This window comes from Sceloporus undulatus, chromosome 1, assembly GCF_019175285.1.
Source record: "Sceloporus undulatus isolate JIND9_A2432 ecotype Alabama chromosome 1, SceUnd_v1.1, whole genome shotgun sequence".
In the NCBI taxonomy this organism is placed as follows: Eukaryota; Metazoa; Chordata; class Lepidosauria; order Squamata; family Phrynosomatidae; genus Sceloporus; species Sceloporus undulatus.
The window spans coordinates 350,296,352-350,322,190 of NC_056522.1; the positions used below are offsets into that span (position 1 = coordinate 350,296,352).

At 39.4% G+C, this 25,839-nt stretch overlaps 1 protein-coding gene across 19 annotated transcripts in view; it reads right to left on the reverse strand.

The window, feature by feature from the left end:
* Window positions 1–25,839, reverse strand: part of EML5 (EMAP like 5) — a 126,878-nt gene that overhangs the window by 89,496 nt on the left and 11,543 nt on the right. For 18 of the 19 annotated variants that reach the window (XR_006104970.1, XR_006104969.1, XR_006104968.1 and 15 more), the window contains exons 2-5: window positions 17,853–18,012; window positions 10,676–10,774; window positions 7,672–7,740; window positions 864–1,049 (exon numbers count right to left, since the gene is read on the reverse strand). Coding sequence is in view for 16 of the 19 variants with exons in the window: in XM_042478596.1 (XP_042334530.1) it covers window positions 864–1,049; window positions 7,672–7,740; window positions 10,676–10,774; window positions 17,853–18,012 (514 nt within the window). In the remaining 3 variants the exon portion in view is untranslated. Of the gene's footprint in view, window positions 1–863; window positions 1,050–7,671; window positions 7,741–10,675; window positions 10,775–12,589; window positions 12,653–17,852; window positions 18,013–25,839 lie in introns of those variants that run through there. The other variant, XM_042478605.1, reaches the window with a different exon arrangement.

Sequence of the window (25,839 nt, forward strand, 5' to 3'; positions counted from 1 at the left end):
ATAATAATAATAATAATAATAATAATAATAATAATAATAATAATAATAATAATTTATATCCCGCTCCTTGAGGTCAATCGGGACGGCTAAAAGCAATAAAATACAATACATTGTACATCAAAACTCCCCCCCTTAAAAATTATTAAATCAATTATAATTAAAACCAACAAATTAAACAACATTTACACATACACATTATTACAAGACAAAAACAAAGCAGAACAAAACAAAACAAAACAAATAAAACAGTAAACTACGGTAGCATTTCCAGGGAGGACCTTGGGGACTCTTATAAGAAGAGGGTTCCTGAGGCCGGGGTTATCTATTCCAGAAAGGTCTGCCGGAAGAGATCTGTCTTGACAGCCTTTTTAAAGCTGTCTAAAGATGTCAATTGACGGATCTTGTCTGGCAAGTCATTCCATAATCTGGGGGAGACAACAGAAAAAGCCCTCTGGGAGGTAGCCGAAAGCCTAGATCTTTGAGGCTGCAGCAAATTCCTCCCAGAGGATCGGAGTGTGCGGGGAGGATTACATGGGAGGAGGCGGTCCCTGAGATAGTTTGGACCCAAGCCATTTAGGGCTTTAAAGGTGATAACCAACACCTTGTACTGGGCCCAGAAACTAATAGGCAGCCAGTGGAGGGACTTTAATACCGGAGTACCCTAGACCGAAGGTTAGATGAAGCGTGTGCTGACAGTTAGTCGTATTAGCCTACTGTGAAACTGCAAGTTTAGAATCAGCATCTACTAATGTGCTGTTATCATTAATTGAAATAACACCAATTTAAAAATCTGTACTTATCCCACAAAATGTTTATAATGCCAATTTATCCTGTCAGTTCATTCATATCAAAAGAATACTTACAGCATGTGCTCCCTGTATGGTCCTTATAAGGTTGATTCCTTTCCATACGTATATATCTCCATTAAGTGCACCAGAATATGTTACTTCATCTCTTGCACAAGCGAGGCACAATATAGTTTGGAGATCACCAGTCTTACCAAAAACCCCACGCTTTGGTGTCAATGAGTTGCCACATAAATTCCAGAACTGCAAAATAAAGTTGTTTTATTAGTATTTTAATAATTTATTTATTTGAAAACCAAAGCTTTATAGAGGAATTAGATATTAAAACATATGTGACTCTCGAAAAAATAGCAGCTCCATAACTCTGTGAAAGTGCGTACTATGACATTCCCTTTCTACAGTTCACTTTATCAATAGCTGCTTCTGGGAGTAAGGAAAATAGAAGCATAATGATATCATGCTGCATTTACTGGATAATACAGGGGAAAAATCAAAATGGAAGGCATAAAACTGCTATTACTGATAATATCCATGAGTCAGTAGTAACACTCCAATGTGTCCTTGAGAGAGGGCTAGTGCCCTCTCTCACACCACTTGGTAATTCTGCTGTCCCTGCCTTGGCATCCAGCAATGAAGCAACTGTCCTCATGTGTTCCTGTATGGCAGGGTGTTGGACCAGATTACCCTGGTGGTGTCTTTCAATTCTATGGGCCCAAATAGACAGGCCAAAATAAAGCTGCTTCGAGTCACTTTGGAGATGTGCTGTTTAAATGGCACATGTATTTTAAGAGGCCAGAAGCTGTGTCAAAGCTGAACTCTAGTCCTTAGGATTGGAGCGTGGCTTTGGCACAGTTTCCGGCCTCTTAGGACTCATGCAGCATTTAAACAGCATACCTCTAAACTGACCCGAAGCAGCTTTATTTTGGCCTGTCTGTTCAGGCCCTATGATTCTATATCCTATGGCTTTAAACTGGTTTATTGAGGTCAATCGTTAGAAAGGCAATCTTCACATATATGGTACCTGTATCTAGAGAAGCCTCACATCTGTCCTCCCTTCACACAACACAACTCAAGTGGAATTTATTTCACCAAATTAATAACAATGGTAAAAATTCAACTAAATTAAGGTTCAGATCATTCTTAAGTCCTGTCTCTATTCCCATTTACAATATTTACAACACCTGCAGGGTTGGGTGTGTCTCTATAGGTCCCACTCCCTGCACTGTCCCAGTTCTATCATTTCTTGCCTGCACAGCAGAGGAATCTTTTTTTCAAAACACTTCCATTCAAGCTTTCACCCTTAGGCTACCCTACATTCCTATCCTCTTTCCAGTGAAGCCAAGCAAGGTTCTGCTCCAAAAGTTACATTGCTACTCCAGTTCTTCCCAGCTGTCAAAGGCTCCAGACTTGTTTGCAAACAAAGAGAAGACAAGCTCCATATGCTAAAAGATGATCAACTGTTTATTAGTGTTTAAAAAGCCCAATACGTTTTGGTCACACTAGGCCTTTGTCAGGAACTGAAAACAAATATAAATGCAATACAGTGCACCCGCGTTATACGCGGGCACATTTTACGCAGCTTCCAGCATACACTGGAAGCCGTGCCGGAAGGAAGAGAGGTGTGCACCGGAAAGAAACAATGACATGTGCTCCGTGGCGTGCACCGCAGCAAGCCCCATTCATTTGAATGGGGCTTGAGCATCCGCGTTTTTTCCCTTACGTGGGGGGGTGTCTCCCCGGAGTGGATCTCCCGCGTAAGGGAAGGGAGGACTGTATATATAAAAAAACCAGAACACTCATCAAACTGTGATAGAAAAATACTCATATAGTTCTGAACAAAGTTATACATTCCCTTCAAAAGAATTCACTGGAGTTGTGGGCCGAAAACAGATGGTCCTAAGGGGGCGGCGTCACGCCCCTCATTGTGTGTTGGATCAGGGCCATGGCAACCGCACATCATGGCCCCAATCCAGTGTTTGTAGAATGGAGTACATCCAGGGCTGGGGAGTTGTGGTGATTTTGGGGTTACTTCTTGTCCTACTTTGGAGTAAGATATTTTTCTTAATGTGACTTCTAGTCCTACTCCTGTAAAAACCTCTTACTCCTTTACTCCTTACTCCTACTCCCCAGACCTGGGGAAAAGCCCTGGTTGCTTTGCAAAGCTTGTGTGTGTGTGTGTGTGTGTGTGTGTAAGTAAGTAAGTAAGTAAGTGTCTCTCTTTGCCTTCCAGTCCCTTCCCCACTGCAGTATAATAAAATTATTTTGGTGTTTGTATGTCCAATATAATAACAGGAATAAGGAGCAACAAATGTATTTTGTTACTCCTTATTCCTACTCCTACTCCTGTAAAAACTTCTTGCTTGTTACTCCTATGCCTAAGCCCTGGGTGCATCTACACTGTTGAAATTTCTACCATGTAGCAATAATGACACCACTTTAAGTAGCTCCATCCTATGGAATCTTGGAATTTGTAGTTTTACAAGGTCTTTAGCCTTCTTTAGCCAGCCAGGACACAAGAGCACTCCAGCCCCAGCGCCAGAAACACCATGCGCAGGTGCGTGGAGGCAGGGACCGGTGGGAGCGGCACCCTCAAAGCCGGCTCGATGGTGAAGCCTCCAAGTCAACACGAACTAATATTACAACAGCTGGAGGATATAGCAGTACAAGGTGGTTGTTAGAATGTGATATTATTGTCTGATAGTATTTGATAGTATTGTCTTAATTGTTTTCTGTTTTATATTTTATTGTATTGTAATGAGTTTTTGCTGCTGTGATTGTATTTGTATATTTGATATTGGGTTGAGGGTATATCTTAATAGACTTTAATGTTATTAATTTAATCGTATTTTGATTAATTTAACTGTATTTAGTTAAGGTAAGGGGATGAATTTTTAGTTGTGTATTTGTTAATGTAATTGTTTATGTAATTGTTTATGCATTTTTGTAAACCACTTTGATCTGTTGGAAAAGTGGTATATAAATAAAAAAATATTATTATTATTATTATTATTATTATTATTATATTGGTACTTCACAAATTACAAATCCCAGGATTCTGGAGAATGGAGCCATAACAAAGTGGTTTTAAACTGCATTATTTCCATAGTGTAGATGCACCCTGAATCTCCTTCATCAGATGCAGGTAGGCCCAGACAATGTTTATACTACAGACTTGTTTCTCTCATTTAGTCTCATGGCTATGTCTTTGAACACTGCTACCAAGAAGTAGCAGCTTTGGACTACTTCTGAACCCAGGATTATAGCTGAAAGTGCCAAGATTCGAAAGTCCATTTTAAATTCTTGTTTAAAACTGACTTCTAATTCTGACTCATAATTCATCTGTTGTAGTGAAGGATGGTACAAAGCAGGGACAAGCCAGTCTGACTTAATATGATATCCAAAAAAAGAGAGTCATGAGTAAGTGGTATACTTTAACATTTTTATATAATTTAGAACAGATACCACTGTTTAAAATTTATTAACACAATAAATTTAATAAAATATCAATTTAATTAAAAGTTTTAATTTTAAAAGGGATATAGCCATTTTAGTCTTTTTCATTTAGTCTTCAACATCAATTGCATCTGAAGGATGGGACTGACATTCACAAAGCTCATGCTAAAATAATTCAATTAGTCTTAACAGTACTATGTTTAATGCATAACTTTTCTTAAGTTGAATATGGTGAGCCACGGGGGTGGGGTGGTGCTTTCTATATTTTAATACAAATGAGATGGTAAGCAGCAATTAGTCTAATGGAAGCCATTAAACTAAGCATTAAGCAGTCTCATAAAACAAATTTGCTAAAATAGACACTACTGTGCAATATACTGAAAGAGATATTTTCCGGAAGTTCAGCATATAGGTGAAATGGGTTATCATCCATTTTACCATGTGCAAACATAATTATTAAAGTCAGAAAGAAAAAACAAGAAGAAGGCTGAGTAAGGCTAGGGGGAAAAACTCTATCTTGCCTATTTTTCAAATTTAAAAACAGTACAACACTACAACAAAGTCTGAGCCAGTGTGATGTAATGGTTTTATCACAGGACTAGGACTCTCAAGATCAGGGTTCAGTTCCATGGAAACCAACTAGATGGCCTTGGGCAAGTCACAATTTTCAGGCCCAGAAAACCCTATGATAAATTTGCCTTAGGGTTGCCATAAGTTGGAAACAACTTGACTAAACACAACAACAACAAAATCTACCATAGATAGAGCTCTCTCTAGCACCCTATTAACAGAAACAATTTACTAAGAGATTAAACTATAAATGCTTGGCAGCTTTATGAAAACATAGGGGGAAGAAAGTATTCAGCTGTGCTAGGGCAGAGCTCCTTAGGAAATCAGGATAATAAAGAAGACATTTTGAGAAGTTTAATTTTCTTCTTTAAAAGTTGTAAATATTAAGCTTCTCTTAAATAACAATAACCTGATAATATTAAAATCTGGAAAATGTGATGTCAAAACCTTTCATGGCCAGTTTTCTGTGGGTTTTTTGGGCTGTGTGACTATGTTCTGGAATAATTTATCCAAACACAGACACTCCACATACTTTCATGCCATCACCCTCTGAAGATGCCAGCCACAGATGCAGATGAAACATCAGGTATAAATTATTCCAGAATGCAGCCACAGCCAGAAAAACCCACAGAAAACTCTGGAAAATGTTGATAATTAGCAAGAAGCTAATAACAGCAGCAACAACAAAAAAGCGAGAAAGCATTATTTTCGTTAGGTTTTTAATTGATAGAAGACGATACTCAGGCCAAACTTCTCAACAGAAATTCACACCTTCAAACAGAAGACTTCAATGGCTGAAGGTAATTTGTGGACATTGACTCTCCTGTCGCTAATTCTGCCTATCTGGATATAAATAGCATAACAAGGGCTTCTATATTATACTGCCCCAGCTATCTAGCCTTTTCCCAACAATGAGCATGAGATATGACTAATAGGTTACCTCAGCTAGCAGTAAGAAATCCTTCAATGCAGCATGTCTTAACTGCAGTATTACCTTGAAGACAAAAAGGTTTTTTTCTTCCATATGGAGAATATCAGTCACTGAACCACTGCTTGCTTTTGCAATTAAAAGCAGGTTAGCTCAAGCTACATGAGAGTTTAACAGGAATGTATCCTTATTAATTCAAGATCTGTAGCATTAACCATTCAGTAGCTTTTTGTATCTTGACTGCCTCCATTAGTTAATGATCAAATGTAACTAGGCTAAGTGGGGGTGCATTTGTTGTTGACTACAGTCCAAAGGTGGTCAGTGATCCTTCCTGACCTCAATTACAGTCTTTAGTGCTCAATTTTCAGGAACGTTTTCTCCAGGCACCATGTACACTATCTTATTGTTGTTTCAAACTGCATGTTTCCAGTTTATTCTAAGAAGGAAATAGATTAGAAAAGAATTTTGTATGAAAACATTACACTCTATGATTTAGAATGGCTTACTGAAAGAGGTACATCTAGACCAAACAATAACTAGTTTTAGGTACACAGCAAAGCACTGTTGGCTGGGGAATCTGATTATCTTGGATGAATTGCCCCCCCCCCAGCATTCCCACGCACTGTATGTAATGCATAGCTTTTCCTTTGTAAATCCAGGAGATGGAGGCATGAGTATGTAAAATGCATGTATATTTATTAGGAAGCTTCAGCACACATAATGGCATTAAAATGGCAACTTGGCATTTGATGCACTGCTATGATATTGGAAACCCACTGACCACTGCACATACTTATATGCCTCCAGTTTCCACCCTGAACACACTATGAGATCCATAAGCTACAGCCAAACCCTCTGATACAATCACATCTGCTCGGAGCCACAAATTCATGCAATTATAACAAGTATTCCTCAAACTACAGTACCAACCACATGAAGTAAGAAAACAGATGAACAAAGCAATACGTATGGCCAGGACTAATCTATTACAGAACAGACTGAGGACAGAAAATGACAGAACTTCACTAGTGGTCACATGCAACTTCCAACTGAGACAACTCAGATCTATCATCAATGAATTATAACCTATTCTGGACAATAATATTGTCCTCTCAAGGACTCTTGGTGGCAGGTATTTACTCGCCTACAACAGCCTCCAAATCTCAAAGTTACTTACTTACAGGAGGGCACACAACACAGATGTAGACAAGTCCTTGCCACAAACCCAGATGTCAATTCTGCCCACGCATCTATTCAGGGAATGTCATCACAGGATCTAATGATATCGCCCACAATATTAGAGGGACTTTCTCTTGCTCATTTTCCAATGTGATATATGCTTACTTTGTTAGCAGTACCCTTCTGCACTCCTCAATGGGCAAACAGGCCAATCTTTACACTGGAACATATACACAAGTGCCAGTCCATCAATAGTGGGTTGCACAGAGACAATGGTTTCCTGGCACACTGCACACATAAAACTTGCTAGCCCCCCAGCTCTCTTGACCAGTTCATCAGGTCTCCTTTCTGGTTCCCATACTACATTCTAATACTCCCACCACCATTCCTATGGTTATCTACTCACCTTGGCTTTAGGCAATAACCTTCCTTCTGACTTATCCCCCAATAACCACCCTTAAAACTGAATTTGTCACTTCCTCTCTGTAGCCACAAGTTTTGCATTTCTATTGCCTTTTTTACACACAGGCTGCTTATATCAGTCTGTTCCTGGACCATCTACTTCAGGCATTTGAGGAAGCAGACTTGTCTACAAAAGCTCATGCTGCCAAATTCTTTCTTTCAATTAGTCTCAAGGGCGCTACAAGATCCTTTTACATACTACTTCAGAGTATAAGGTTGTTTAATTGTTTGAAAAGGAAAAAAACAGAAAAGATATGCAAACATATGTCTTACCTTAATGTGTTTTACACCACAGCTGACAAGTTTGTTTGGTTGGTACAAGTCCCAAGAAATATCAAATATCTGGGGAGATTGAAGGGGAAAAGATCATAGTTGTTTTTTGAAAAGGACTTTTCAATTAAACTAAGAACTATGTATGAACAGAAAAAGATGAGAAATTTCCATTCAATTAACAAAAACATCATGCTTATCAATACAAATAAAAGAAAAACTTAACTAGAAAAAATTTCAATTCATTAAATTATTCCTAGATTGATTTAAAATATTCAGAGTAGCTGAGAGACTTATTGTACAAGCTCTATTCTCAATCATACACAATTGAAACGTAGGCGTTTATCACACAGAGGGAAATTGGAAATTTAAATGGGGTTTATCCTGTGAAAATTGTGCAATTACTTTTAAAGCGCGATTAAGATTTTCACACACATTGGTCATTATTCCGGGAATAACTAGATAATAACCGGGTAAAAAACAGCAACAAATCACTCACAGGATTTTCCTGTGAATGATTTGTTGCTGTTTATCACCTGGTTATTCCTGGGTTAATGTCTCTTTAATCACTTTTGATCATGACATCATGTTAAAACTTTTATTGCGAATGCAAGATTTTCATGGGATAAACCCTGTTTACACTTCCAATTGTTCCTGTGTGATAAGCTCCGTAGAGTTGATACAACGCTTGACACTGAAGCTTTTAAATATAACCCAGTCATCCTTTCTTAGATATTCCTACCTATAAGATTGTTGGAAGGCTAAAGCAAAGTGATTAAATATGCCTTCCTGAGCAATTTGAAGTTTGACATAAAAGCAATTATACACATTACTTAACTTGAACTTTCACCTTAAAGGTATTTGTGGAGATATTACTCTCCTGACTCCTCTGAAATGTATTTCAGGGTCACAGGACATCTTATAAAAAGGAGATAGGATCTTTTAAAAGGTGTAGGGCCTGTCCCCTTCCCACTCGAACTATGCAGTGCCATCTGTTGACATGTTTTGATAGTGTGGCATCTGTTGATTGGGATTAGGTATAGGAACACTCTCTAGGTGAGAGCTGAGAAACTAAAGGCAGGATCCAACTGAAGGTTGGACCTCAAAAAGACAATATGGGAACTGCGGTTGTTACTGGGCAAGTAAGAGGTACATAGCAGATGTCTTCAAAAGCCGGGGAAATATAAAAAGCCAGGCTGAGAGCCAGAGACATAAGAGAGGGGTAACACAAATGTCAGGATGGTCCATGCTATAGTATTCCCCATTTCTATATATGGTTGTGAAAGCTGGACAGTGAAGAAAGCTGACAGGAAAAAAATCAAGTCATTTGTAGTGCATTGCTGGAGAAGAATTCTGTAGATACTGTGGAGTACTAAAAAGACAAACAATTTGATCCTAGAGCAAATAAAGCCTTAACTACCCCTAGAAGCCAATATACACAATTGGAATGAGACATTTTTTTGCACCATACTTTGGACGCATCATAACAAGATGGGATTCACTAGAAAAAACGATTATGCTTGGCAAGCTAGAGGGTAGTAGGAATAGAGGAAAAGCACATTCCAGATGGACAGACACAGCCTTGAGCCTGCAAGTCCTGAGCAGGGCTGTTGATGATAGGTTGCCTTGGAGGTCTCTCATTCATAGAGTCACCATACATTGAAGTAGACGTGATAGCAATTAACAACAACAACAACAATAACAACAGGGAGAAAGAGGATTAGTGATGGTATGTGTGATGGTTTGTATATCCGCTTTGTCCCTGTGTGTTTTTTTAAATATTGCTGTTAAGGAGAGACAAAATATTTATTTCATTTAATTTCTATGCCACCTTTCTCCTGCAAAGGGATCCAACAAAATGGAACTAAAAAGAGGTTAATCTCTTGATGGTGGTCCTGGTTTTGTTTGTTTGTTTGTTTGTTTGAACAGCTTCCTTTTTGTGAAAAATTTAAAAAAAGGATTAGGGAATATATTCTTCTATAATATGAACAGAATGTTTAAATGTACTTGCTAAAACAGAGTATACATCTTTACTGCCCCAAAATAATTTCTAAAAACTGTGTAAGAAGACTGTGTAAATAGACTTTTAAGATGAGTTAAAGCAGTTTCAAACTGGATGATTTCTGCAGTGTGTTCTGGACCTCAGCTTGCTTTTCTCATTTTTTAAAAAATGGGAATGTGTTATGTCTGCTGAATACTACAGAGAACCAGTGAAGACAAAATAATTTCCCCTGTTCTGTGTATGTTGATATTTTCTCTTGTTTTTACTGCTTCTCAAACTGGCAAAAGCAAAGAAATTGATTATAGTTCAGGATTTTGTCGCTCCATTTGTAACCATTTTTAAAGTTCAAGTTGTAATTATATTCTGAATAAAGTTTATTTTTAATATGTCAAACATGGTATTTTTATGTCAAACTAAGCTGCTTTACAGACCGCCCAAAAGGGCGATCTGCCAGCATGGGTGTTTGTTGCATCAGGGAACCGCAGCGGACAAACCACGTGATTCCCTGGTGCAGCAAAAAGAACCCGCAAAAAACGGGTTCTTTTTGCGATGTAGAAATGATGCTGCAAGGCGCCAATGGCGCACTTGCGGCGTCATTTCCACGTAGCGACATGGCAGCACCCATGTAGAATGGGCGCCGCCATTTTGTACGTGATTGGCACGTACTAGGGTTAGGGGCGTCCAGAAAGGACGCCCCTTTCTAACCCTAGTACGTGCCGAGCACGTACTTTATGGCGGTCTGGAACCCACCTAAGTTATGGATAATGCATTTTATGTTCCTAAATGAACAAAGTGACTTTCAATAAAGAGTACAAATACTTGATTTTTCCATTTTTCTGAAAAGGCTGCTATTTTAAAAAGAAAACAAAAACAAAACCAGTTTTCCCTCCCATGGCTTTAAAGTCTCCAAAAATTTTAGACCTTTAATAAAGAACTGTTTTATTATGCAGAGGTTCTAACAAATAAAAGTTTCATCTGTACTCCTGTTTTTAAAATTATACCTACCCTGTCTGTATGACCAGGAGCCATAGATAACATTTTTCCTTTTCTCCAGTCCCACACACAGATTGTATTTTTTGAATCCAAACCAACTGAAAGCAAACGCTGAAAGTTTTCAAAATATTAAAAGAGAATTATAAAATATATTATTCAAAGCAGGAAATTACTTGCACTTTCTGATAAACAAAAAATGACTAGATAAGAAGATAACAGGCATTTTAAAAGGCAAACCAGACACTACATTATTCTTGAAAATATATCTCAGGATTCAAAGGAACACATGTAGAAAACTGTACTTCTGTTCTGGAGTTCTCTTTCTTTTGAAATTATCTGCCACACTTTGCAGTGGAGAGGGACATCACTAACCTCTGATGCAAAGCAAGCAGGTGGAAAGAGGGAGAAAAGCAAAGTGCTAATATGTCGTGGTACACAAATAATACACTTTGGTAGCTACAATCAAAAATAATCATATTCTCTCTTCAGCAGCATAGTTTGAAAGAAGCAGAGTTTGAAAGAAGTTTGAAACTATCATTGGGCCCATACAGACATCAGGGACATAGCCAGGATTTTGGGAAAGGGGGTGGGGCAGACTAAGTGCCACCATTGGCTTGGGTGTGGCGGCGCGGCAGCATGCACCATTCATTGTATCTAATGGAAGGGGGGGTCCAGCCCCACAGATCCCCCCTCCTTGGCTACGTCCCTGCAGACAGGCCAAAATAAAGCTGCTTTGGGTCACTTTGGAGGTATGCTGTTTAAATGACACACACATCTTAAGAGGCCAGAAGCTGCGCCAAAGCTGCGCTCCAGTTCTTAGAACTGAAGAATGGCTTTGGTGCAGCTTCTGGCCTCTTACATACATACATACATCATTTAAATAACATACCTCCAAAGTGACCCGAAGCAGCTTTATTTTGGTCTGTCTGTACAGGCTCATTAAGAAGGAAGTTGACTAGATTTAATCTGATCTGTCGCTGGTACGAGTGTCATATTAAACCACTGTTAACGTACCTGAGGTAAGGTTGCACAAAATTGCTCCAGGAAGGAAGGCAAAACATGGATGTAAATTTAGTCTAAAATTTTAAAGACTCCTCTATATGGATGTATTGTGCAGTGAGGCATCATATGGTATGTGCAAGAGAGGCACCTCACCCCAAAAATGTTGTCCTTGGGCTGCATGCCACCCACTGATGTATCCCCCCTTGGCTCTGAGATAAATGCTTTGTATGCCAGAGAAACTCCCGATCCCCACCTCTAGAGAACAGGATGAACATTTTCAGGACCAAGGCAGAGAAAATGAATTCTATAACACAACTTTTAAAAGCCTGAATGCCTTATGCTATCTGGACATTGGCATGCCTCTCTAGTTTGCTTTTATAAAACTTTCTTTCCATATACATCAAATGTGTCCCTTAAAGTTCTTGTTGGTCCTGTGTTTTTTTTTAAACAAAATAACTTCTGTATATAAAGTAACCATTTCCCATGGTGCACTGAAGGAGTCTAAATGTTAATGGAGTTGCATGCAGGTTCAGACATATGCTAGGTAGTAGGAATGCTCATGAGAGCCAGCATGGAGTTATTTGAGTGTTGTCCTAGAACTCTGGGAGACCAGGGTTTGAATCCCCACTCAGCCATGGAAACCCATTGCGTGACCTTGAACAAATGACATTGACCCATACAATTGTGCTGAAGGAGCTACAAATGCCTAGTGCAGTGTTCTCTCTAGAAATCTCTAGGTCTTTCAGTACGATTTTTGGTTAAAGTTGATCATAGAGTTGCGCTGGAGGACCTAGATATTCCTTGAGTGAACATATTAATAAAATCCGTAAACAATCAAAGCCGCAAAAGTCAAAGCCACAGATGTGGAGGGATGAGTGTCTAAGACAAGGCATATATTTTCAGGATATGAAAATATTTCCTTACCTCATTGTTTAATTTCTTCATGAACTTCTATGCCAGTCCAAATGTTTGCATATAGATCCGTTCCTGCCAAGCAGATGGAAACAGTATACAAATCCTTTTTGGTAATGTCATTTTCTGTATACAAAGGGCCTGCTAATTCTTTAAATTCCCACAAAAAACAGCCTATACATCCTTTATGAATTAGCTTTATTAACTTAAAATGCAACTCTCATGTTTTCTACACAGAGTCTGGCATAGAGAATCTTAAAGAAAAAATGGCAGGGAAGAACAAAACTCCCCAGTTCCTTATTGATCCTCTAGGTCAGTCCAGAAACTGTCAATCTTTCAAAGCATTATTCCATACCACAAACTTAGGAATACTAACTTCCAGTTCCCTGAAAAGTCCCCCTTCTAAACTACTCTATACATTAACTTTATTATTTAGGAAATGCATGAAGCAAAATCAAGTATTTGTTTACAATTGTAAATTATCAGTCAAAATATGTATGCTCAAAATTATTCCAACCACTCCAAGCACTCCAATCACATATAGCATTTCAGTTACTCATACAGTGGATCCTTGTTATACGCTGGGGTTTGGTTCCAAGATCCCCCCGTGTATAACAAAATCCGTGTATGCTCAAGTCCCATTAAGTATAATGATATAGCAAAATGGTGTCCCTAATAAAAAATGGAACATCAAGGTAAATTTATACTTTTTTGGAACATTTTCAAACCATGTATGCTTAAATCCGTGTATAAAAAATCCGTGTATAAGAAGGGCCGACTGTATTTTCAAAGCATTTCCCTTTCGTTTTCCCCTTATTCTTCTACAGACAGCAGTAATTGAGCTTACTGTGCAAGCAATCCCTTTGTGTACAGCAAATGACATCAGATAACAACAGTTCTGAACTCTTCAATCTGTTGTTTAGTTTATCCCATACCCAAATATCTGGACTGGCATAGAGGATCTCAGAGAATAACACACAGAAACATAAAAGCATAAAATCAGATCTACTGGATCAAACCAAGTGTCAATGGAGTCTATTACTGAACCCTGAGATCTTCAAATAAATATAAATATTTAAATAAATAAATATTTCCCCACAGTTGCCAAACATTTGATTCCAGAAAGCCTATAAGCATGGCATAATAAACAGTACTCTTGAAAACAAGTGCCTTTAGCACATGCATTAATCTACCACTGATTTATAGCTTTATTTTCTTAAATGTATTTATAATGCTTATAGTATTTGTAATGCTTAGCTTGGTTCTAAACACCAGTGTAGCATAGAACGAGTGTGGTGTTGTGGTTTGAGTGTAGGATTAGGACTCCAGAAGACCAGGGTCCAAATCTGCACACCAGGGGCGTCACTAGCTATAGTGTCACCCAGTGCAGGGGGCTGCCCCAACCCCTCCCACTAACTCACTCATCTGCCCCCACTCTCTGGGCGCTCAGAGGTTCGGTATCCAGCCAGACTCTGTAACGATTGCTGGATGGTGTTGATGGCAGCAGTGGACTCCCTTGACTCTCCTTTCCAGGGTGGCCAGACAAGTGAAGCAGTGGGAGGGAACAGAAGGGGAATGTTCACCCCTCCTGCTCCTCTGTTGCCAGACACAAAAAGCCTACAACCGAGCAGCTAGGAAGGACATGCATTCGCCCCTTGGTTGCTAGGCTTTCTCCCCAAGGAGGAAGTCAGGTAACGGAGCAGTTAGGAAGAGTGCACATTCACCTCTACCTTCTTCCATCCTCTCCTGCCCACCTGTCCAAGGCTGCTGGCAAGTGAGGCAGTGAAAGAGGACAAAGGGGACACTGCCCCTCATCCTTTGCTGTGTTGGCTTCCTCCTTGCAGAGAGAGCCAGAGCAGCAGAAAAAAAAGGGGGGGTGTGGACTCCAGGTATGCACAAACACATACACCAAAGGGGAAAGAAGATCCAAACAGATGTCACTCCTGCTCTGAGGTGTCACTGGATGTGGCACATCCACCTACTCCATGCCCCCATTGATGCCACTGCTCCACACAACCAGTAAAGGCCAAGTTACATGTTCCCTCAGAGGAGAAAAATGGCAAACCTCCTCTCAATAAATTTTGCCAAGAAAACTCCATGGCAGGTTCAGCCTGGAGTCACCATAAATCAGAAATTACTTGAAGGCACATAATAACAACAGTGCATATACTGCTTGGTAATATTACTTCATTGTAAGGCTATGTTTCATTGATTTTACCTACTGCAAAATAAATGTCATCAAACTGGAAACTGGAAAGTACTCAGCTTGTTGGAGGTAATTGGCTTACACTTTGTAAAGTACTTAGGGACTGCTAGTTCACTGATGAGTGGTCAGAAATGTACTTCCTATAGCTATTGCTATAAAACAAAACACTATCCTGATGATTTATAACAAGTTCCATCAGCCTAAATAGGAGGAGGTTTGTCCCAATATGCATCATTCTATGTTTATTGATAACCGAATCACAGTTGGAGGGATTCTTTTGGCCTCTTTGCGGCCCACTTTGGTTTGGACCACTTTGAATAATTTGGTATTACCTATACAGGTGGTGAGCTCACTGCTCAATCCTTACTCCAAAGCATCTTTGTACTGTTGTTAGTCATTTCTGACTTATGGGAACCCTATGGGAACCCTATCATGGGATTTTCTGGCAAGATTTGTTCAAAAAGAGGTTGGCTATTGCCTTCCTCTGAGGCTAAGAATGTGTGAGTTGCCCAGGGTCACCCAACAGGTTTCCCTGGCTGCACAGGGATTCAAACCCGTCTCCAGAGCTGTACTGCATTTATAGACAGCCTCACTATATACAGGTTGCTGGCAATTATTACTTGTTCATTGTGAGAACTAGCCATTTATTTCTAGTGACTGCTTCCTGCTCTTTAACCACTTACTAATTCTTAGGAGGATCTACTCTCCTGTTCCATAACTGCTACATTTATTCAGGCGTAATTACTAAAGAGTGTCTTCCAAAAGCTTTTTGAAAATCCAAATACAGTGGTACCCCGGGATACGAATGCGCCGCCTTACGAAATTTCCGGGTTACGAAAAAAATCCAATTAAAAAAACTGTTCCGGGTTACGAAGGTTTTTTCGGGTTACGAAAAAATTTTTGGTGCTTTTCGGCGCTATTTCACACGAAATCGCGGCTTTTCTCCATTAGCGCCTATGGGTTTTTCGGCTTGCGAAGTATTCCGGGTTACGAAAGCGGCGGCGGAACGAATTAATTTCGTAACCCGGGGTACCACTGTACACGTTCTCTATTAGACTGCACATATTTACTGACACTTTTAAAAAGTGGCAACATTTACCTCTGCAGAAGCCATGGTGGTTCTCCTTGGTAAAGCTATTCTATATGTTTATTAATTTTATCTACCTCTCACTGATTTTCAGTTAACCTGAGATATTGAATAGGGAAATATTACCATTGAAAATCCATACCTGAGTCCTTAAACAGCAAATATGTAACTGTGCCAAAGTAAATTTATAAAAATTAGAAGTATTGTAACTAATCTCAATCAGAAGACCGCAGGTGACAAGCAAAAATAGCACTTTTTAATAGTTCAATAAATGACTGTCAAATGGCTAAATCCAAAGTGTTTGGTCTAGAGCAGGCACATTATAAATAAAGGTAAAGGTAAAGGTATTCCCTGTTGACAAGGTTGTGAAGTCATATCCAACCATAGGAGGAGGTGCTCATCTCTGTTACTAAGCCAAACAGCCACCATTGTCAGAGACTACTCTATGATCATGTAGTCAGCATGATTGCAAGAACACTGTTTACCTTCCCACTAAAGTGGTACCTATTTATCTACCTGCATTTGCATGCTTTCAAACTGCTAATTGGCAGAAGCTGGGACTAGTGACAGGAGCTCATCCCATCATGCGGCACCTGGGCCTCGAACTAACTCATGAGATTTAATTAATTATGACTAACATATTCCATTCATTTCAGTGGGTCTGCTCCAGATAGGAATGACGTGGATTGGAACAGATGGTATGTTATGTAGCATCTTACAGGAGGCTGGACTGGGGGAATGGCATAGACTCACATATACTGACCCTACTTCCAATCTGTATGTGTTGGCTACATCTTCTGAACAGAGACCACTCCATTCATGTTTTCTCTGTCCAAAGATTTCTGGCCAGTCTTACCCTAGTCTAGGGTGAGCAGGGGTAATCCCATTCCCCATCTACATGGTGTTTTCTGCATGGTCTGATTCTCTAACATAGGGGGTATATGACATAGCCTCTCTCTTTCCTGCCAGATGAGAGTGATAGAAATAGCAGGTGCTACTAATGCATCAATTATTGTTGGTTCACATATGGGAAATGGTCTTTACATATATTTCAATAAATTGTTTAAATACTTTTTTTAAAAAAGTACAACACTGGTAGACGTTCTTCTTTTGATTTGTTTTGTTTATAATTAGAGACAACTACATGAGTCTTTTTATCCATTCTTCCCTGTGGGCCCAGAGCATTACTCACTGCACAACTGGAAATGAAGTCACGTAACTTATAGTTTAATATTTTTGTCCAAAAAAGCAGACTTCCAATTTGTTGTTGTGACATTTTTTATGTGGGGGAGGTTTCCTTTATTATGATTCCCTTCATCAGGACTTTAACTACTCACTTTGGGCCTAAGCAGCTGGATAGATTACCATGAGCCAAGCCCATGGTACTGTGTCCCTGGTTCTGACCTAGGTCAGCTCCTGGGCCATGGTGGCAACAGGTAGGTGTTCACACACCTGCCCGCCACCACACCATAGAGTTGCTGCTACCACTTCCTCTTATAGCTTCTTTTTTTACAAGTTTGCAAGGACATCCTGTAATGCACGCACATCTGTTATTAGTAATCATTTATGTGAATGGTTGACTGCCATACCACAGTCTTAAACCTGTGTTTCCTTTACAGATAAGACTGTACTGATGAAGAAGTACATACAGTCATGTTTATTGTTGAACCATGCCAAAAAATGTTTGTTGCTTCAGAAGGCTTGGAATACTTCTGCAATCCCCAGCTTTTCCAGCAAAGAGAGACAGCTGGTGTGAAAACTGAGTTACCTCACAGATGCTATTTGTCTGTAAATGTTACAAAGTAAGATGCAACCTACATATTTATTTATCTTTTATTAGCAATTAGTTTTCTCTATGTGACTGTGCCTTGATTTTTTGGATTTTTTTTTAAAAAAGAAGCAGAGTTAATTTATAATCTACAGATGTGTCTATGCCAAAAGACTTACAGCAAATGTATTTATCATACAGCAATGAAACATACCTGACCATCTACATCAAATGCCAAGCAAGCTATACCATGCGTATGAACGTCTTTCATTATTGATATAGTCTGCACAGTGTACGAGTCCCAAACACAGATATACGGCTCTTTCCCAACTTGACCTGTTGCCACCAATACTCGCTCAGGATGCAATGCAAGACTTGGAGAAAAGAAACACAGGGAAAAGTTAAACTTAGAAGTAGCAGCCTTGTGTATCATTCAACTTTTAAAACATATTTTGATATATTGGTATAACATTGTACTGAACATTTAATCATCAAGTTAATAAATACTGTGATTTTCAGTTTCTTTTACCTGTATTCAGAAATGTAGCATGAGTTTTATCATGGGCTTAACAATGGCAAAATCAAATACAGAGGAATGGAAGAGACAACATCTATAAACCTATACAGAAAATGCTCACATATAAAAGTAGAACAGGAGCAAAAAGAGTTTGGTGCATATAATAGGATTTTTATCTTCTCATAACATCTATTGCTCCCCCTCCCTCATCTGCTTTAAAGGGTCCACCAATCGACTGGAGGAGATTTTTAGGGGTACCTATGAGGTACTTACTAAATTGGCAAAGGGGAATTATCTCCTGCCTATTTTGTTTTCATTTTGTTTAGCCTCATGGGAGAGGCTAAGTTAAAACAGCCCTAAAGAAGTGGAAAAGTAAAGAGAGAGAGAGAGAACCAGGTCACTAGAGCTCTGACAGCTTTAGTTTTCATTTTCTTTCTCTTACTTGCTTTGCTTAGAGTTCTAATAGAAATCTAAAGTTAGAACAAAAAACTAATTGCAACGATGACTAACTAATGAGGGAGAATTTCTAAGCAATAAAACCCTCAGCCCTGATGAATAACAACCTGTGAAAATCAAATAGGAATGAAAGGGAAAAAACATAAATTAGCTGGCATCTATAATTAAAATATAAGCAGAATACATGACCCAGTTCGATGAATAGGCAGATGGCCTTTTTGAAGCCTCTGGGCAAGATCATACTCAACCTAAGTGTTGTTTTTTTTTTAAAAAAAACCCTCTCACAGTAGAAAATCAACACAAACAAGATATTTTTAAGGAGATGGCTTATACTTTCACAGTTTCCACCCTAGCCTAAGACATTATTTAATATACATTATAATTTTCTTACCTTTTAAATATTTGACAGTAGTTACAAAAGGTAATAATAGGTCAAGTGACTAAAATCATAGAGGCACAGAACTTCTTGTCCAGTGCCTCAAAGGCAAGAACCTACAAACATCATCCTTCTACAGATTAAATGCATGATAAATTACAATATGCCACAAGCTTATAAAAGGAGTGAATTTTAGCAAACAAAATGGAACATACTAGTGGTGCCCAAGGAACAGACTGAAAAACAGACGAGTCAAGCAAATCAGCCATTGCAGAATACCAAAAAAATACCCAGGGTCATTAGACAGCCTAAACTGTAAGGGAACTTATTTATGACCACTCAAATGACCAAGAGGCCTTGAATGTAATTAATATTCATTGACTGATGTGGTGTGTTTTAATCCTTTTAAATATGCTTTAAATCTATTTTAAACTTTGCATTTTAATAGAATTCTTTATTAAATTGTTTTAAACCTTTTTATTAATAAGATTTTTGCTCTATTTTGTTTTAATTTGTTGTAAGCTGTCTTGGGTCCTTTGCCAGGCAAAATGCAATTAATTAACAGGTGCTTGAGCAGGTGGTTACAGCTCGAGGCACTATTGGACTGAACAGATTATGCAGGATGGGAGTACATGATACATTGGAAAATGTTTACATTACAGCTGTAGGCAAGTCTGGACTGAATTATTCAGTTCAAATTGTTTTTGGAATAGTGGAGGCAATGATGGGCAGGGAAATGAAAACAGAGTCTGAAGATCAGTAGGAGAATGCAGAATACTTGGTTGGAGATGTGAATGTTCAGTATGGCAAATACTTACATGAGGTGAGAGAAATTTCTCCATTATTAAAATGTCAATTAGTGGTGGTCAAGCAGCAACAGCTGGTAGCGGAAGTGGGGCAGCAAATTCACTCTTGGGGCTTTATCCATTCTCACAGCAATCATGGCGGGGGGGGAATGGAAACATACCACTTTCTGAACCCCAGTATCACATGTCTTCAGAACTGCATGGCTGGGGCTGCTTCTGCCATCATGCTGTCTTTACGAGTCCCCTGTAACTCCACTTTTCCACCTCATTTTGATATTTTTATTATTATTTTAACTCATGCACTTCCAGCGCTTGATATATAATCAGTAAAAAGTTTTTAAAAAAAGAAAAATGGCCGGGGGGGGGTAGTCAAACTGTTTGGCAATAGGAGAGGAGGGGACAGGTGGACACGGATACCATATGACTGGCAATAATGCAACTTTCCTGGTAGTGTGTTTCACACTTGGGCGGCCTGTGCTATTCACAGCTCATTAATGGGTTTTCCTTCCCAATGAAACAGGATGCCCAAATCGTGATTGTGGTAAGCAGTGGCTATGGATCAGAGGTGGCGGCATGTGATAAGTATTGCCAAAGGCATTTTTTTCCAGGTGTAACCATGGTTTAAAAGCCACATGTAGTAATCTCCATGGTTTCAAACTACACTTTGAAGGAGAAATCCTAGGCACTAAACCTAATGAGGGGGTAGTGTTCAGTTCCTTAGAAAATCCTTTCACATTCTGACTAAAATGCATAATGGAGTCACCACACCACTGACAGGGATGATACAGTACTAGCAACCAATGGTGTCAAGCTTGAGTGTACTTAGCTGCTGTGAGATTTGAAAATAAGATTGGAATGCACCCTGGTAACTATACTGGTACAATAACATAGTATCATTCATAAAGGATTCTTGGAGGAAAGTGTGTCCTCTCATGGAACTCCTTGTTCATTTCCTGCAAAGAGGCTTGTGAACATTCCACCAGATGTAGACAGGCATGAGGTGTATTCTCACATGGGCAACCCAGTTTTATTGTTCTGTTTTTATTGCCTTTCTTGTTCCTGCACAAGATCATTGGATATGACCTGATGCGCCCAATCTGATCACGTGTACATCCTTTTTCTCATACCATCTGAAGAGACCACGTGGCCCAGTGATTTCCAGGCTGATCCCCCCTCCCCACATGCCAGGGACAAGCACTAAATTTTTATTCATTGTGTACAATTGTTACTTTCTTTTTTTTAAAAAAAAAGCCAGGACCACCATCTGAGTAACACAGATGTAGACAGAGGCATTACCATATTATGAACTTCAGAATTGGTCTTCTTCTTATTAATATGATTCCATTCTCATAGTATGCATGCCTCTAGCTATATATACCTACAAGTTGAGATGGTATTTTGAAAAAGAGACAGGTAGTTTTTAAAGCTTACTTTCATAATTGCTTTCAGTCTCCTCAAATAATCTTCATATAAACTTGCTATACTAAGTTTTTCAAAAATAAGCAGTAAGCTAGTTCTTTGCATTCTCCTGTTTTGGACTTTTAAAGCTAACATGAAATCAAGATTTAAAAAATGACATACTAATCTTAGCAAAACGTCATAAATTGTCAGTTATTCGCTGATACCTTGTATTGATGTAAATTAAAGTATTACTTCCTTTGCTTGTTCTTGCTGGCAGATTATAAACAGAATAACAATTAACACCATTCTAAAAGTCAAGAAGACATTTATGGGCAGCACAGACTGGCGTTTAAACACCGCCCCTTTTTGCTGCGCAGCGTTACCGCAGCAACCAGAGTGGTAACGCTGTGCAGCAAAAAAGGAGCTGCCTAGAGCGGCTCCTTTTTGCGGCATCGTAAGGGCTGCAATGGGCTGCGTTGCAGTCCTTACAATGCCGCTTCCTTGCTGAGACATGTGGGTGCTCAGATGCCCACACATCAACCACCCCCCATGTGGACAGTGCCACTGAATAGGGCTTGGGAACCGTGCGGTTGGTGTGTGGTCCTGAGTCCTAATACTGCCACCAGGATGTCACGTCCTGGCGGTGTTTATCAGGCCTTATATAGTTGTCTAACAGCTGCATGTAGAATTAATTGATTAGCACTGTTGTAATAAATGAAAAGTATCCTTCTATTAATGTAGTTCCTGTGCAATTCAAAGAAAGATAATCCAACAATTCTTCAGTTCACTGAACATAAATTATCACTAAAAATTATCAACAAATTCTCAAAACTACCACTTTGGAGGAAGGACTTGTACTTTTAAAGCAATGGCTCTGTTAAGGATTCTTACATGCTTTCATGTTGTGCCACCATTTGTGTGGCCAACTTAGAAAAATGCTTCCTCAGTTTCGCTTCTGCAAAGACTTCTCTGCTACCTGTGATAAATGTTCAAAATCTGTATGTACAATAAATAAATTCATTAAAAATCACTTCAGAGTCCATTAGACCCCAGGAATAAATTTTAAACTAAGGAATTAATTCTGCTCCAGCTAGACACTGTCAAACTGACATTGTCAAACAAAGAGGTCTTTAAACAGAGGCTGGATGGCCATCTTTCGGGGATGCTTTGATTGAGGAGTTAACACATAGCACAAAGTCACAGCACTGATCTCTTATTTGTATCTGAATTCACACTGGTTAGAAACTAGTCTTACCTTCAAACACACATTTTTTTTAGTGTATTCCCAATTCATCTTTCTTTCTCAGAGGTTCCTCTCTCACACATCTTCAGTAAATATTCAGCCTATATCAACTTTGATTGGGTTAGAAACTCCTTTGTCTCTTCACCCCATGCTTTTTTCTCCTACTCCATGCTCTTTACCTCTTGCTAGTCTTTCTCTCCCTCTACCCCAGTAACTATTCAGCCCTTCTCTCTTCTAACTTTTCCTGCAACCCACACACACACTTTACTAGGCACTAGGAATTTCTTCCCCCTCTCTCTTATGCTTGCCATATTCTAGTTGCTAATTCAACATTCACATAGTATAGAATTTATTTGTTCACAAGGCAAAGCACGAGATGAGTTGTGTCAAAGTTGTGAAAGGTGTGACCAGCAACCACACTCTACTATTTTTTTTTTCTCTGAGAAGCACTCCGCTCCAAGTTCCTATGTTTCATTTTCTTAGATAATTCAGAGCAATATGGGGGTGTATAACCTGTAGGTCATGGTGTCTGGTGTATACCTATGACTCTTTTTTTAAAATCACTTTTTAATCAGCTTTTTCCCCTCACAGGAGTGCTTTAACAGCTGCAAGAGATGCAGATTTTCCACAACTGTTTTTCCATGGATCTAGTTTGAGGCATCAGAATTGACATTTGCAAATTTTGCAACAAATTTTGCCAAAACAGAGTTGAAAATTGTGTATGGGGAAAAAAAGGAGGTTAGTTACAAGATAGTTTCAGGGGCTAAAAGGGTATTTAGATCTTGGGACCTGCAGCATGTCCATGACACATACAGTCTCTTCAAGCAAGTGAACAACACGTGTGAGAAACACAAATCATATATACTCGACTATAGGTCAACCTCCTGTATAATAAGTCGAGATCAACTTTTGGGGCCAAAATTTATGTGAACTGTGGATAGGTCAAGGGTCAGATTTAAGGAGGGAGCCCAGCTGGGGAGAGGCTGCAGGGTGATTGAAACCCTTTCCCAGCCTCTCCACAGCTAGGCTTTCGCTAGGGAGGGAACCCGGCTGGGGAGAGGTTGCAAGGAAATCAGTTGTCCTTCCCAGCCTCTCCCCAGCTGAGCTGTCCCTTGCAGAGGCAGCCCTGCTGGAGTGAGGCTCAGGTCATACTGTATTGACCCATGTATGAGTTGACCCAAGTGATTTGGGTCAATTTTTTACCTAAATTTCTCGACTTATACACAAGTATATACTGTACTTCAGAGCAGAAGAAGTATTCAGCAGGCCCAGAACTGTAGCCCACCACTTGTACAGAGTATAATAATAATAATAATAATAATAATAGGTTTTATTTATATCCCGCCCAATCACTGGGAATCCGAGCGGTTTACAATAGAGGGGATAACAGACAGTTCCCTGCCCACAGGCTTACAATCTAAAAGACACGACACAAAAGGAGAAGGGAATGGTGAGGGGGATGCAAGCAGATCAACCAAAAGTGGACTACGAAAACCATTCTGATGTGAGTGAAGTAATACTTACTGCAGCCCAATGAAGATAAAGTACAGTCTATGCTCAATCTCAAGCCTATGTCCCATTTGCAAAAGGGGAACCATCATACTGACCCAAAGAAGTATCAAGGTTGCTGTAAGAGGGCGTGGTCAACAAAATGTGGCCCTTGGGCTGCATGTGTCCTCAGCTGGCTCTTTTTGTGATTCTCAGTTCATCCAGACTCCCTAGCCTTTGTTTGACCTTCTCAAGCTGTACTGCCTGTTCTGGAAGCTTCTGCTCTCCCAGCTGAATGACCTGTCCTGCAAGCTTTTGAACATGTAACAGCCACCCCTACAGTTTAGCATCAAATATATATAATTTCTTTACAACCAAAAGTAGACTTCTGACCACTAACTGGTTGTTTTTGTCATTTCTGATCATGAAAGCCTCCTGGAATAATCCAAGAGCAAAAGAGTAGCTGGTAGACCTGCTGTATTTGTCCACCTCTGTTGAAATGATTAATACACTTAAATGCTAAATAATATTTGCAAAGAGCTAATTACTATTAGTAGCAATACATAAAATAAAAAGAGATTGCCTCCCCAGAGCACCTTTCCTCTGAGCATATACCAGTACTTAGCTTTTGTTTTCAAAAATAGTCCTGAGGACCAGTTATCTCTGTACAAGGGCAAGATGATGTCCAGCTTGAATACACTGTTGTTACTTTCCTTTTAAAAGGCCTATCAACAGAGCAAAGCTATACATGTCCACTCAAAAGTAAGTGCCACTGTGTTCAATGGGCTTGCTCTTGAATAAGCCATCTGCAGTGGAGCACAGCAAGACAAAGTATCCCCCAAAGGTCACTTTGAGACAAACATGCTTTCACCTTCTGTTTAATCCAAGTGCCTGGTGCATCTTCCTGTTCTTGACACTGTGTGTGTGTGTGCATGCCTGCCTGCCTATCTAGATAAAGAAAAGATGAATATTACTGCTGGCTGGTATATTGAGGATGGAGTGGGAAATGCAAACACTCATATTAACCTCCTCCTCCTCTTCACTTCCAATGCAGGCAAAATGAAAAATATAAAAAAGCTCTGCCCATCTAAGTGAAACAAGCTTTAACACCTTCCTTTATCCCAATCTCAGGGTGTTCTAGCATTCACAGTTGACAACTGTCATACTAAATCTTCAAAACCAATCCCAATCAGAATGACTGCACACAGTACATTCATATGCGGTGCAGCAATCAATGTCACGGTTTTCTAAAATGTCTAAGGTCCAGAGACTATAGCTGCCATTTCACTCATTGGCTAAGGATACTGAAACACAGTGGCAGATTCATTTCTTACCCACCCACCCAAAACTGACTGGAATATTAAACTCTTATTATTCCCCATAATTCTGTTTCTGCATGGCTAGACTTGCTATTTTTAAAAATAAAAGCTGGTAATCCAGGCCAGGTAAATGGGTACCAGACAGGATGGTAGAATCCAGATAAAATTCAGCCAACCAAGCAATATGCCAAGGATAACTTCCATTTCCCCCCTCCTTCTCACTGTATTTCACTCTCCACACCTGTGTGCACTCATACAGTCTTTATTTCTCCTCCCTCAACATACCAGCCAACAGTAATACCCATCCTCCCCCTCTCTATCCTGATAGACAGAAAAATAGAGACGTATACACACTACACACACAGGCACACATATGGAGTGAGAAAACAATGTTTTGCTAGGCAGCTAAGTTAAACAGAAGTAGAACCTGTATTGTTTCAGTCATGATAATGACAGAACTGAAGTTAAAGGCTGGTCCTGCATTTAGCATTTGGACCAAACCTCAAACCACTCCACTTAAGAATCCAAAGTCTGCTACCTCGTGTACTGCAGGCTACAGACAGACTTTAATTAATTAAATCAAAGTAATCAATTT